This window comes from Opisthorchis viverrini, assembly GCF_000715545.1.
Source record: "Opisthorchis viverrini unplaced genomic scaffold opera_v5_411, whole genome shotgun sequence".
Taxonomy (NCBI): Eukaryota; Metazoa; Platyhelminthes; class Trematoda; order Opisthorchiida; family Opisthorchiidae; genus Opisthorchis; species Opisthorchis viverrini.
The window spans coordinates 105,773-121,213 of NW_008752067.1; the positions used below are offsets into that span (position 1 = coordinate 105,773).

General features: G+C 41.9%; 2 protein-coding genes across 2 annotated transcripts in view; one reads left to right on the top strand and one right to left on the bottom strand.

The window, feature by feature from the left end:
* The window catches only part of T265_10812 (hypothetical protein), a gene marked incomplete at both ends in the record, with an annotated part of 68,600 nt that overhangs the window by 22,789 nt on the left and 30,370 nt on the right, over positions 1-15,441 (bottom strand). The window lies entirely within an intron of this gene.
* T265_15256 (hypothetical protein) overlaps positions 1-15,441 on the top strand; it is a gene marked incomplete at both ends in the record, with an annotated part of 44,210 nt that overhangs the window by 18,854 nt on the left and 9,915 nt on the right. The window contains 7 exons of the mRNA XM_009177289.1: positions 351-539; positions 1,911-2,141; positions 4,543-4,662; positions 5,987-6,244; positions 6,639-6,890; positions 10,583-10,786; positions 10,875-11,042. Coding sequence (XP_009175553.1) covers positions 351-539; positions 1,911-2,141; positions 4,543-4,662; positions 5,987-6,244; positions 6,639-6,890; positions 10,583-10,786; positions 10,875-11,042 — 1,422 coding nt within the window. The remainder of the gene's footprint in view (positions 1-350; positions 540-1,910; positions 2,142-4,542; positions 4,663-5,986; positions 6,245-6,638; positions 6,891-10,582; positions 10,787-10,874; positions 11,043-15,441) is intronic.

Genomic DNA, 15,441 nt, shown 5'->3' on the forward strand with positions numbered 1-15,441 from the left:
ATGGAGAATCACATACTCACAAAAGCTCCTTGAAAGAAACTGGTGCAAACGGAAACTTCCTTAGCTCAATGGAGAGCGCGTGCGATAGGTATAACACCAGTGACCAGCAACTTCCGTCCAGAAACTCGAGTGTCCCGTAGGTGTTCTAAAAGAAGAGATGCGGTTTGACTATATTTATCTCCCAATGTTGTTCCGTGAGAATCCAAAGAGACTCGGGTTTATATCTGAACTGCAATCCGGGTTGTAAACAGAATTCACTTTACTCAAACTCCTCCGAATTATTTTGAATACCACTCCTCTGTTTGTGAAAACTTCAGTCGAACTACTTTCACTATCTTACCGTTTTTCAGGTACAAAATCTTGAGCTTCATTTAGACAGGCTTCAATCACAAGAATCATCAATGCAAAGTCGAATTAAAGAGCTCGAAGCACAGTCAGAGTTGGATCGGAAGGCAAAGACGCAGATGCAGGAACAGCTTATAGGTGTATCGGATGCGTTTAGGACGCTGGAAAAAGACCATGAAGAGAAAATAAAAAAGGTGAACAGTTGTTGTGCACTCTGTGGCTTTTTGTTCAACCTGTGGTCCCTAGGATGATGTTTACCTAATAAACTATAACATGTTATTTTCTGAAGATTGAACTGCGGGAAATAACCATGGACAGTTTGCTTAAGCAGTCATTCAAAGGGTACTTGCGAGATAGCAGGTTGACTAACTTGCTATCAAAGTTTGATATCATGATCTACTTACCAAGTCATAAGTAGGCAAGATAAAATGCAAACTTATGTTTGGGAATATCGCCTCCAGAGTCCAACAACAATGCTAATCTAGTAGCTTAGTTTCAGCGTGTGGTGACCAGAGATAACCTTTAACAAACGAACCGTCAACTGTAGAGATTCGCTGAAACCAGAAACCAAAATCATCAGATGAATAATCAATCACACTATCCATTTTTTCAGAAACCTCCAGAAGATCGTTCAAATGAAGGCCTCATTATCACTCACTAACCCAACTACCCTGAACCAACTACCGACTCACTTGCTTTTACTGTTCATCAAGCACTGAACACTGCATTAGGTTGCTCAGACAAAGGTTCATTCAACAGGCATCTGTTAATGAGGATCGTTTCTCACTGAGATCAAACATCCAGGTATAGTCAGCTCCAAATTAGCCCATTCCACACAAGTAATTGTCCTAGCTATTCAGTAACCGTAACCATTCCAAACAGCCAACGTCATCTACATTGACTCAATAAGTCAAAGGCTTTTAACCCTTGATAACATTTCCCCACATGATTGAACATTTTGGTGCTAGCCAGCTAAAAAGAGACTATAACAAGTAGTTGGACCGGGGTTTTCCGCTCTGTTTGTGCTGGTTCTCAGCATAGCTCATCAGGCCTGTCCAGCCTACTGTGAACAGAGCTTTTTCAAAAGTGTGGGTTTGTAGGTAGATCAACTCAAGCCACACGCGCAAGAAAAGTTCCAGTCTGCATTTCTGAACTATTTGGATTGGCGGAGGTATAAAAGAAGTGAGGGATACTTTGTAGATGAATGGCCCGAATAATCCGTTTATGTAAACTTCAAGTGGCCATTTATAAATTCTCTTATTCGAGTTTCTTTGGCTGGCTATAGAGAAATGACGAACCCTACCTCCATCAACGGGTAACTGAAAATAGAATACAGGAATTCAGGTTTCTTTAAACTGTCCTGAGTCAAGAAAAATTAGAATCTGTCCTTTTTAAGTATAGCTTAATGCCCACAAGCCCTTATGAGATGCTTAACTCAAGCGGGGAACTTACTCAATATAGTAGTACTTAGCCGTATATTTTGTGAAAACTACATTCAAGCATGTTTTCGATACTCGCGTGGAAACCTTAAAAATTGCTGTACGATTTCTATCATGCCCTTTTAGTTAGAGCATTATGAAGGCTATGTTGCTGGAATACAAATAGAGATGAAGCGCACGCAGTCGTCTTTGGAACAGACCACTAAAAAAATACAAAAACTTGCTGGTGAACTGAGAATGACGGACGAGGCTCGTCGAAAGTTGGCAAATGAATTGGCTTTCCAAGAAAGTAAACACATTGAAATGAAAAAGACTTTCGCTGAATACCAGTCACTGCATAGGACTCCAGAGACAACGGTGAGTTTCATAGTGTCATAGTTTCATAGTTTCACGTGCCTACTGAACTCAGTTTGTTTTGCATTCCCAATTGTTAGTCAAAGTCAGAAGTCAGAAGTTGGTCGAAGTGCAACTTCTTTACTAGAATGTTGAATTAAGGTAATCAATCCATGTCATCCCCATGAAGGGTCTTTTCACAGGAAACCACGACAAACAATAGGTAGTAGATCTCTCTCAGAAGGGTGAGCACCACGTTTCGGTTGAGACGGAGCACTGCTATGGATTGCTTTTGAGGAGCAGGTACTGAATCTTTTGGAAAAAGGCATTGCTTTGTTGGCACAGCAATACTGTATTGTAGTGACGGACTGCTTTGCCCTACTCTTTGGGCAGATGGAATATTTGTGACGAACAGGAAGTCGTGACAACCATGTCAGAGTAACCAGCCCCGAATCATTTCAATTTTAGAATAACTTTCTCTAGCCTACGGTCTGAGACAGGATAGCTGAAGCTGTAATTACCAAACGAGTACAATGACTCGTACCTTGGAGAAGCGTGTTTTTCTTTTTCTTGGTCTGGAATAAAGCGTGCGATAGATTTAATGAACTAATCTATCCGAACTAGCCCAAGATCTTAACACTGAAGTGCTGAATACTGAGCTCATTGTCCACAACGTCTTAAAAGTAAGATATTATTGAGCTCAATAAACCATCAGTTCAGGTGGATCCTATAAATTCTTACCGTTCGAAAACATATGAATGCGTCTGATGTTCTCATGTTTTCTTTTACTATCACTCCCAGTGATGATGATATCTGTCTATAATTTGGCACAGATAGAATGCTCCTGTGTAATAATAGCAATAAAGAGTTTTTTCTTGAAAAGATGTGTATTAGCAGGAGTCGGATCCGTATGGTTTGATATTTTGGTACCATTACCGTAGTTTGGTGATATGTAAAAAATCAATAATACGCCTTTTCCACTTCCGGTGTAATCAACATCAGACATGCCACGGGATTGCAGTCATTCCATCAGAGCATTTCGATTATGCAGTCATGCTTCTATATGCATCCTCCGATCAGCTCAGAGTGAACTGTTTGATGTGAAATTATTCTGCCCAAAGATTCATCTAAATAAAAGAGAGAAGGAACTTTTACCCTTTACTGCCGATCGTTTTAGCGGGGACACTAGCGCACCAGTGCAACTTTGAAAAGATGAGCAAATTGATGGTCATGCAGTAAAACGATAGATTTGAACATTCCTCTTTTTGTCCTGATGTAATTATTTTGGGTGGTTCATATCGGGATGTATCAGCACTGGCCTTGGATTTTACTTTTACAGGAATCTCATTAGCGGTACACTAGGGATGCACTTGTTTTTTTTGGAAGAGGCAAAATGAGTGAATATTAGAAAACGAGAACACAAATGACTCTTGGTTGCTTAGAATATTTTTCTACGTTGGAGTTCGTATTTTCTATATCGGACAGGATGTAGATGCACACGCCACCGTGGATGAAATTCTCATTCTCAGGTTTCCCAAAAATCTACTTCACAAAGTTTAGAAAACTGACAACAGGCATATCTCACATCCCAGCATTATAACCAACACATCACGTGTCTGGTCTGTACAAACCAAGTTCTTGTTATGTTGACCTTTCCACTGACTTTGAAGAAAGACGCCTGGCGATCATTAGGTTTAGAATCACCGAATCAACGGTCTAATGAAACTCGAGTTGTTATGCTTGCAAGTTACCTGAAGGGCAATGAAGACTGATTTGCATGTGTAGCTGAGGCATGATTCTTTCGTAGTCACTAAGTTATGCTCTGCGTACCTACGAAAAAACGTTGACGAATTGAGTATAGGTGAGTAGGTCCACAATAGTCTTGACCAAGATAGGTGGAGAGCTTCAATAGAAAGGAATTTCCAAGAAACTTCTGCCACAGAGATTGTGATGATCTAGAAATTCATCACTGTTGGTAATGAGGGGACTTTGGAATTCCTAATAGAGATTTTATCCTATGACTGAAGCCGATATGTGCTGAAAAGCTGAAAGGCAGTGTATAATGGTTTCATTCTTGTCGAGAACCATCAGCAGTGAGGATCTCACAGGTCCAAATCTCTCCGGAGTTTTGTGAGACGTGCACTGCTGGTGATTCTCAATAAGGATGAAACAGAGCTTTTCGGTTTCTCAATATAAATTCGATCCGTTTATGACCCGGAATTTGCACTAATAATTCACCATTTTGGCATGTCGCCCAGTGTACATTCCCATGGATCCGCAGAAATTATTGTTTGCCCGCACAATGCCACTTTACCCTAGTAAGGAATACATCGGTGAAATGTATTCTCCAACTGCATCATGTGATTCCATCCACATTAAATTTTATCGCCTTTTCACTGAATAGCTCACTGCTTTACGTATTTAGGTTCAACAACTACGCGAAGAAGTCGAGCGGCTAACCAAGGAAGTAGCACATCTGGAATCAGCCTGCAAAAGCGAAACCAGCCAGTGTGTTGAGTTGGCAACCGAACTGGCAGCACAACAGGTACATGTAATGACCAAGGTAGAAGTGCTGTCTTTGAGATTTTCTTTTTTATTGATAATACCGTGATGTTTCTTTGGTCCAAGGAGAAACCAGTTGATAGGTCTACTAAATAGAGGTGGCGCTAAATCAAAGCCTTGCCTACTCACCCAATGGCGAATTGATGATGTCACCTGGTTTGATGACTAAACGTTTGCAAATTGATTAATTAGCTTAGCAAACAGATCAACAGCCACCTAATCAACACCCGAGAACTTCACCTATCTGATCATTTCGGACCACTTTATTAATCCTTCGAGAGTGTGTGCCACAGAAAAAGTTTTTTACTCTGACCAAGACCTCTCTTTTCGGGATGACAAATTAAACCGCTCTGACGTCGGAGTAGGGATGCGGAAAATATCTCCTCATGATGGTTTATTTTAGTGGAGATCACTGTACTCAGGTCCCTGAACAAACTCCTGCACATACTCCAGTAACAGCAGAAGCCGGGCAAATCTAAAGACATGACAAACTATCCCCAACACTGTTCTCCATAATTTTGGATGACTTTACGAAGTTACGTTTTATGAGATCAGTTTAAAGACTATAAAAGCACATTAATCACAGGTGTGATCACTTGGTTACCTTCACTCGTTGCCGAAGTATATTGTTACTAGACCTGACCAGAAAGAGAGTAACTACCTGATAATTTTATGAGCATAATGGACATTAAACAACAGCCGAGAAAGAGTCGAAACTGGCTACCTGTCAGGACGTACTTTCACATCACCAATAGGATAATCTGAGTTTGTCGGTGCAGGGTGTTGGTTGTGTCCCTAATCAACCTATATGAGGCAGAACTACAGGTCAGCTGAAGAAAGCTGAATACTTGGTTCGGAAGGAACTGTTTGTCGACAGAAACCATCCCGAGTCAGTTCATCTTGCACCAGTGTCTTGTAGCGGGATCTTAGAGAATATCCTGGATTTTAGAAGGATGATTTTAGGGAGTCGAGATGGAATGAGGCTAACTGTTCACTGGTTAGCATCATTTGGTTGATCTATCTTTGCAGTTGGGCAAACAATAAAAAAATTTTTAAAAATAATTTCCAGTTATAACACCCTATCGGTACATAACTGTTCTGCTACCCGATGAAAACGCCAGGGCTGAGATTCTGTCAAGTTGCTCAAACCTAGGAAAAGTCGAGATTTTGGGGTCGATTTTGAATCACAAACCTTGCGGTAAGTAAGCTGGCGCCTTAGCCATTGGGCTATACTGAACTCCAGTTAGTTAGCTTTCTGCGTTTGGAATGTGGCACCCAATTTTTCAGCGTTTTTATCCCTTTTTCAGCGTAATTGTGCTGTCCATTCAACAGAAATGGATGAACTAAGGAAAAGGTTAAACGAAACTCAAGCCGCTTCGGATAAAGCTCAACAAGAACTAGCCAAACTCAGAACGGAGACGGGTGAAATTCAAGAAGAACTTCAGAGAAAAAACCAATCAAATGCTGATCTGTACGCCGAGCTCGGTGGTAAAAAGGAAGCATTAAAAGAGGCAAAGTTGGAACTGAAGAAAATCAAGCGGACATCGGAACAAACGGAAATGATGGTAGGTTTTCTTCGCACAATATTCTATTTTTCATGCGATCTTGAACAGTGGCTGTGGGATGATGCGTTGGACAAATATAAGTCAGTGCAGAGACCAATTCCTCTTGGTGTTCAACTGAGGAGGTAACTGCAAATATAACTAGTGGAACATCTACTTGATGATGAGTTATAAACTGGATGGAACCAGCTGTGGGGTACCGGAGAATTCTAATCAAACTCTCCGTTTACAACATGGAATATTAGTTCGTTAAGTCACTCAATTCAGTAGCAACCTTGTCACGATCATTCAGTAGAACAGTATCTGTAAGTCCTCGTATTTAGGAAATATTTCCAAATCGTCCTCCTTATATCACTATGTAAGTTTTCTACTTCGTTTCTTTTTTAACTCTGCACAGTACCAAGAACTGGAACTAAGTGTTCAACAACTGACACGTCAACTGGAACAGTCTGAAAGCTTGAGAAATGCATCGGAACAGGCAAGCAATCTAGCAATGGTGGAAGCTTCTTCAAGTCGAATCGAATTGGCCAAACAAACTGAAACAGTTAAAAGGCTTCAGAAGCTTCTGGATGCAGCTAATCAGCGTATCGTGTCATTGGGGGCTGATATTTCCAACAAAGAAGTTGAATTGAAGGAGCGGGCTCAAGAGGTCGGTACTGAAAAGCTTACGATTTTCTGGTATCTCCGCCATTTTTCTTCCAGCTTGCCCACTCTTTAAGTATATTATGGTCTTTATCTGCATTGAATTGTCTTGTAACCTTTCTGTGTCGTTGTCCGGCTGCAGTAGTTAAAGTAGACTTCATTCAAGAGCAGGCTACATCAGCTAGTCTGTTCTAAAATTTCAAAGCCAATTCGCAGTCAACATTCAGGTTGACTGTTCACCGTATTTGGGTTGGGTTGAGTGCGGCCACGAGCGGCACATGAATTTGTACGTACTGCATGTATGCCGTGACGAACGCGGAAATAGCATTTTGATGTGTTCTGTCTGACGTCAGCTGTTTTCAACGGTTTCCCTCACTTTTATGTGAAGCATCTTTCGAAGTAAAGTACAACCAAAATTGATAGCTCGTTTTGTCACAACGATTTGTGGGCACTGCAACAGAACTGACTGAAGGGATTTCGGTGTCTTTCCTGTCCTTGACTGCGTGACACTAGTCAAAATTTACATCGATTAAACGTTGATCAGCAGACTTTAGGTCGTTTATCGACCGGCTCATTAGAATAAGCAGACTACAAAAATCACCAAGCTTTTGATCAAAGTGCACGATGTTGATCTTTGTGTACTATTTTTTTCTATTTACCTTCAGTCTCGAAGATTTCGAGGTCATGGAATGGGTTGTGCAGTAGAAAAGGCGTCCGCTTTGGTCTTAGTAGTCCGCAAAAATGTTTATTTTGTCAAATTCATTAATTCGTCTGTAATCAAAGCCTTGCCTTTTTTCATGGGTAAATACAAATAAGTTGGCTCTGAGACACCATGAGACATTTTCAGCTCACGATATAAGTTTTGTATGAGAGGTGGCCCACACCGACTTTAGTAGTCCATAATTAATGACTATTTCCCAGCTGGGAACGTCGGCGAATAATCATATTTTTGAGCTGATATTCCATTGGTTAAAATGCCTGGGCTGCGACCTTGATTCGGTGTGGTACTGGAGCTTTGTGTGTCTTTAGAGTGGCTCGAATGACTGAGTGAATAAAATGGTGGACTACTAATGAAATAATCCGGGTTGAAGACCCACTTAAGGGCCTTCAGATTGGCTGCTAATTTCCTTCTCGAACTGTGTACCTGTTGTGTTTGTGATCAAGATGTAAGAAAAATCTTTAAGTATTCTCGCATTGAATGACTTCTGGTGCGAATTCGAGGCTTTCGCCTCCATAGAACGTTGCTGGGAAATTGCCTGGACATATAGAATCCTGAGCAATTATTTGCTGGCGACAGCCATAGTGAGTATAGTAGACTGGTGTTGTATGCTCTACCCGAACCTTGGTTTTGTATGCCTTCCTTCTGGGGCTTAAGAAATATTTGCCTGTGAATACTGCGTCCATTATGCATACTGACGAGCACGCGTCTGTTGAATGCCCCGTCTTCTGAGAGTTTTCAGCAAACTTATCAGATATCGTCAATCCTATCAAAAGATCACAGAAGAAAATCGAGCTCTGAATCTCACAAAATCAATTTGGGGGTCATCACAGTGTCCTAATGAAGGAGAAGATTGTCTGTCATTGGCGTCCCCGAATTCTCTAGCCTGGCTATATGTGAAGAGGCAGAGTTTGGAACTACGATCCGCCATAGTTCATACTAAGGACTTATACAAATTAGCAGAAGTTGAGTGCTAAATGAACACAGCTCATTTCGGTCTTCTCATAGGCCTCCAACCCCGACTGCAGTAATTAATTAAAATTGCGTTGGTTGTCCCAAAGTCCCTTCAAATCTGACTTTATATATTCTATCATTCTGCAAAAGTTGATGTGGTTACACTCGAAAACCAAGTGTTTCACTGAGATACTGGTGACCGTAGAGCGTTTGTAGAGCGTTCGAATAGACACACTACTCATAAGGTTGCTGAAAACCATTCACAGTACACGGCTGCTTTGGCTCTTCTCGGGGTTCAGCAATTAAGGGCAATCACCGAATTCCTGTCAGCCTTATGTTCAACTTGAACTCAAATGGCACGAAATTCGACCTATACACTCATCTGCTTGCCAATGTGGTCTTGACGGTAGACTTACCTAAAACCCAGCTGGATCTGTCGTTTATGATGTTCTTAATCACCTTAATGTGCTGCACCAGGCCGCCTCATGTTTCAGTTGGTGCGATATTCGAGATATCACATTAAGAACACCCGTTGTAAGGACGCGTTCAGACCGAAAATTACGTGTCGGGAACGACGCGTCGCAAAGTTCATCATCGGTGGACACCTGATCCTAATGCTGGAGTGGATACTATCAATCGCGGCATAGCAACAGGCGCCCCGCAGAGCGGGTGACAATAGTCAAAGTAGGACAAGAACGAACAGGCATATTTGACCAAACAGCCATCCTACGTATTTACGCACTAGCTGTGTATGCTGGACAGACAGTACAGGCGTGCTCTCGAACTTCAGCCTTCTCCTTATCACGTATTCTGACAGGCCCGATTCAGGCGTAACTCAGGCTTCCTCACGCTGCAACACCCATCATTACTTTGACGGTCGTATGGGGGCGGTGTGCTTTAGGGTGTGCGCACTGCGTGAAGACAAACACAGGTCCGCTGTAGTCAGTTTACTTCATAGTAGCTAAGACGTCGTTTGTGGTGAGTAATGGTCGAGCGCACACACTGTGTAATCCCCTGATAACCGAGAGTAATTATGTTTGGATGAAAACATCATTGTCAGACATGGGTTGTAAATAAATTGTCGTAGCTGATATTCTTGTTCGCTAGTGTATGATGAAATTGCGGATTTCAGTCACATTTTTGTACTGTATTTTATTATTATTGGATGGTGGCACATAACTTGTAGTCCTATGCCTGAAGGATCGGGGTTTAAGTGTGCCAACACGCGAACTGACAGAGCCTGGTGTTGACGGTCGTAAAGTGCATATGCAAAGTGAACACAAACACCGTCAACATATTTGCGAAGCTGATACCACGAAGTCTGTTCCAGGTTTACAATTTGACAAACAAGCTGATTAGGGCTCTCACCCCCCACGCAATGAATATCTCAGTTAGAAGGCGGTCTATCGTTTGTCCGTTCAGTTCATACGAACAGTCAGTTAGCCGGTGGACCAAAAAGTTTTCAGAAGCCTGTTGTACGAGTTTACCACTTGTTTTGGTTGTGATATAAATCGGCTGTTCACGCAGAGCTCCAGTCAGGTGACTTTTTCGTTTACTGATCAGTTGGTTGTCCTTGCAAGTCATTGCACTGGACGAATCATGGCTCACTTTGGAGCTTTGCTGCTTAACTTTCACCGTTTGAACCATGTGACCTTGATGTAACTGCTGGTCTGAGTAAGTGATTTTAGAAATGACTGGTCTCCCAGTTTGTCCCCTGAATGCAATCATGCAGAAGTTCAGACAACCGACCGAGTTATTTAAAATTTGCCCGACCTTAAGTAAGACTTCAGGTGTTTTTTGAGGAGAAAACTTGGTGTATCAGGAATAAAAGACTAACAAAGCACAACGCACCCAACCTTCTGCAGCTCACTGCCAAGCTATCAGTGAAACGAGTATTCTCATTTAAGTGAACGGTGTCCAGAAGTGTTTACAATCATCCAGTTTCAAGTGTCATGTCCTTTGTGGCTTAGTCAAATTCCAGGTTTTAAATCCGGACGCCCGTCTGTTCGATCGTTCTGTCCATATAGCAAGAGAATAAAATGGCGACCATTCGACAAGTGGAGTTGGAGAAATCGCACTTGAAACAGTCTTGTACAGAGTTGGAGGGAGAAGTTAACATGTTACGTGACAAATTAAGTTCTGTACACTCGGAGCTGATCAAAACGCAAGAGAATCTGGAACAGTTCAGATCCGAACGGGATAATGAAGACAGTTCGCGTGATCGAATGAAGGTAAGATATAAACCAGAATTCCAATGATCTGCTCATAAGTCTTCGTCCAATTTGTGCTAATTTCTTGATATCGTTTTCCATCTTACAGCTAGAGCTAAAAAATCTCCGAGAGACTCATAGTGTTCTTGCAGAAGAATCAACTCAACGAGAGGCGCAGATTGAGACGCTTCAACAGAGGATTTCAGAAAATCAGACCAAAATCCGTGAACTGTCCTCATTAGTGTCGGAACGAGATGAAATAGTGGAAAAGTTAAGGGTGAGCTACTTCCAGTGACGTGCCTATTGCATTGGTACTTTTCTAACCCTGTTTGCAGCGTAGTTTCCAATTGGATGTAGGTGCCATTGGTATGTCGTGCCGAATATCTCAAGCCATGTCCATACTATATCCTGCCGCTGAATTACAGAAGAAAATACAGTGCAGTTCGTTCGTCTCTACCCAGCTACTTTGTTCTAAACTCAATAGTCGTAGTGTAATACTATAATACTAGTTTGTATATCTTGTTTGCTGATATGGTTTATTCCTTGGATATAAAAATTCCTGTTACACAAATTTTGGTTCTCCTGGTGTATCGAGAAAAAAACACTGAAAGCGGCAAATGATTTGTTCAACTCAACCCGGGGAGCAATTGCTACTGAAAGCCATACTCCATAAAAAACGTTTGCCGATACCAGCTGCCAAGCTGTGGTTTGACTACTGGCTAGCTAAATTCATACCTGTGAGATACTATTCTTACGGATTTCAGAATTTATACGTAGGTTTACAAATGCCAGTAAAGAAATTATCAGTTTCCCGTATCTTTCATTTTCTGAGATCCTGGAGGGATGGAGTTAGGCGTAGACAACTGATTTAAGTCGGGCCAAACTAGGAAGGATACTAATTATACGGCATTGGTTCTCTGCCATGGCGAAGTATTTCAAATAAACAGAGTGTCTCATAATAGACGCAAAAAATAATATTCATAGTAAGCTTTAACACTAATTTATACGTTTATCATTATTTACGCAACCATACGTGCATTATGGAGGTTTACTATAAATAAACTGTCATTACAAAAAATGTTGAAAAAGCCGCCCCTTTCTTATATAACACGTTGGATTCGGTATTAGATTTGAGACAGCACGTTTAACTTCTTCAAGCGTCACTCGTGCACACTCCTCTTCAATTCTTGCTCTTAACTCCGTCAAATTCTTCGGTTTACTTTCATGATATACGCGGGCTTTGATCAGGGTAGGGTGATTCTGCTTCGCGGGACACTTCTTCTGATAGAAACTCATGCACGGGAGAGCACATTCCGTCGGCTCGGAATGAAATTCTTTTGGAGGGAACAACTCGCATGGTGGAAATAATGACCATGAATCACATCGTTCATCGATCACCGTGGATAGTTCCTGTCATTCAAGTTCAGCATGTATGGTTAATGCGAACACAGCGTCGACCTTATTGTTCAACTGGCATGCGTTATTTTACTATGGCCAATGACTTGTGAATGGAAGGACAACTGTAACTGACCTAATCAAATAGGGTTGCCCCAACATATTACCGATCAACATTGAGTTCTGTTGGAACATTCGCTAAACCTCGTTATCAGAATGACGCTGACCTTGAGTTAGTGCCGTTCGAATAATGAGTGAATCAGTAATTTAATGAGGGACTCGTTGGGAGGGTTCGGCTAATAAAGAGCTGTATGGGTGGATGTCACATCCCGTTGCCCAGGTTCAAAAAGAGGGTTTGAGAAAAGTACCTCACGTTCAGACATTGAAAGGCCTGACTTACAAGGCGGTGGAAGAACGTGGGGTTTCGTTTAGTGTCATCTCATCTGGCTTATGACTCGGAAGTCTAAACTGTGGTTGATAGGGTTTACCCGAGGGGTCCGTCCTGCAGCCAATGCTTCAATGGCCTGACCCGCGGATGGGGTTTGGCCTGGCCCGAGGAGGCAGGGACCAAGACATAACTGTCTATCTCCTAATACGGCTGCACGTAGTGGATGCTTTTTAGACAACAAAAGACATATTGGCCTTACAAGTATTTCGACCATATGGAATAATACGCCAGCGGTCACCATAAACTGTTGGGTACTCGGAGTGTGCGGTTTTGGGGCCGATATCCTCTGGCCAGCCCTTTTCCGGAGGGCGGATGGAGACGGCATTGCTGATTCCATGAATACGAACTTGCTGGTAGTTCGAGAGAAAAGCCTTACTGCCTTCACACTCTCATCACAGAGGACAGTAAGATTCTATCTCCAGAGCACGTTGTAATACAAAACCCTGCAAAACGAGAACTCGCTGTTCTTCGTCGGGATGTTTTACTTTGGCCTTCCTGGTATCGCTGAACCTCTGTAAACTGGTCCTGGAAGGTGCGCCTCGCAAGATCATTATCATCACGATAAGGTGACAGCTTTAGGTCGGGAAATAATGAATCGAATAATGTCACTGCGTGAAACAACCTCAGCCATTGGAGAGTTCTACTATGTGAGCGCTGCTTACTGCGACTGATCAACCAACGAAAAATGGTGCGCCAAAATGATGCGTTGTCAGCCCAATCTGACGACAGTAGTAATCGAAACTACCGTACGTTTTACGTCCATGTACATCCAATAGTTGACACCAGAGGCACCATGCAATTTTCGCTGCTTTTAATATTTTTCTCACTGTATTTCGTTTGTGCAAATTATTGGCAATTTTGACAAGGCATTGTTTCTCTTATGTTGTTTGGTGTTATCTTGAAGTTCATCCAAGATGTCTTGACGCTTGGGTTGCTATGGCATTATCAAAGGCATTTGTCTCCAAGTCTTATCACTGACATTTTCAGAATGTTACCTTTTTTCGCCTATTTTCAAGTGATGACAACACACTACTCCACTGTGGACGCACTTAGTTGTTACGATAGCTAATTCAGTATTTCGGTACGAATCCAGCACTATTACTCATTTTGACCACAGTACCCTGGTCAGCGACAGGGACAATCGATTAGGCAGCAAAATTGGTGCATCCATGCCTTGCTTGTATTTGGGGGATGGTTCATCGGTCATGGATCTATGGCACTTTCCGTGTCTATGCTGTTATGCGATTAATGGACCTGTATTTATTGAGAGAGCAGTTGTATTTTGGAAAGTTACATCTGCTCTGCCCAGGTAGTAATAAGTCTTCCTTAACGTACGAAAAGTTAGGCTGTTCCGGAGATGTTAACCAGTACATAACAAATATACATTGATGGTTGATGAGATACTGAGACCGTTGAAAGTCCAGTACCGGGCTAATTAATGTCGTTCTAAATAAACAAAAGAAGTAAAGGAATAAATCCCGGATAACTGCTGGCAGCGCATCCGAAAATTCACGTAATACTACTCAAATCAAAGGGTAGCAGTTAGAGATTCGCATCGTTATGAAACCCCACAGAATTGCATGGCGTTTGACACTGCCGTGAGTTTCAGATGACTCGACCATGAATACCTGCGTTGTAGATATTTGAGTTCGCACATAGTTATTTAAAAAAAGATGACTGACTTCAGTTGTGTTCGCTGGTTGAAGTGGTCGAGTGGAAGGCGCAAGTTTTTTTGTTATTTTTTTACCAAAAGTTCTCTCAATGTTACATTTGTTTGAAATACGTAATTAACTGCATTTGCAATTCGTATATGAATACGAATTAATGAAAAAAAAGCCCATGGTACGGCATTTCAAGTCCAGTCACAGGCGAAATATCTAAACGTAACAGGAGGCAGTAAATACAACTTACCCTACTATACTAACATTTCTGGTTTACAAACTTTTACACATGTGATCAGACTACTGACTATATTTCGAGTCGGGTAGAAATTTTTCTGGTAGTCCTAGTGTTAAGCCCGGAAATATCAGTAATTTTTATGGGAAAACCTGCCATAAAGACCAAGTGGACCCACCAGAACCAGACCAGAAAACTACCACTCAGACAGCAATTTGTCATTCAGTACGCATTTTCTTCACCGTCAAGTTGCCTTGGGAATCAGCTTCAGATTGAATGACGAAGAATAATAGAGAGTAAGCAACTCTGGACACGAGGCTCCATGTTCCAGACTCTCAATTATTCTAAACGTTAGATTCTGTTTGGAAGGAAATCTTCGCATAAGTGGACAATTGCGGTTGATCATGCGGATGTCCCTTTTCAAGAGTTTTGTCGTTAAGCTGACAAAGACACCGTGAGCAGATGCGAAACGGACGAATAGCATAGTGTGGGTATGATCTGCACGTCTATCATCGCGTGTTACTCACGTTACATGGTGGTATACAGTATGACCTTCTCACCAATAACACTTCTCCAGAGCCGAATTGCTTTTTGGAAGCTTCTTGTGTTGTCATACAGAGAAAAACAGCACAATAATGCCCAACTAGTTCTCATCAGGAAAGAAGCACTGTGTGGACCAAAGATGGTAGCTTTCAATAGGCGATAAAGTATGGTGATATTTAGACAAAGGCATGGTCGCGATCTAGGAAAATAGTCCACCTTGTCATCGAAATGCCGTTGCAAGGAAATCCTTATGTACCACAGCGGAACGTCTGTAGCTGACAGTCACGTTTCTATCGCTGGAACATCCTCTGTTTTTTATTTAGTGTTGATGTCGATCGGATGACTCCGAAAGGGACCAACACTCAATTTCCCGTAGATCCAGTAAGCATAACTT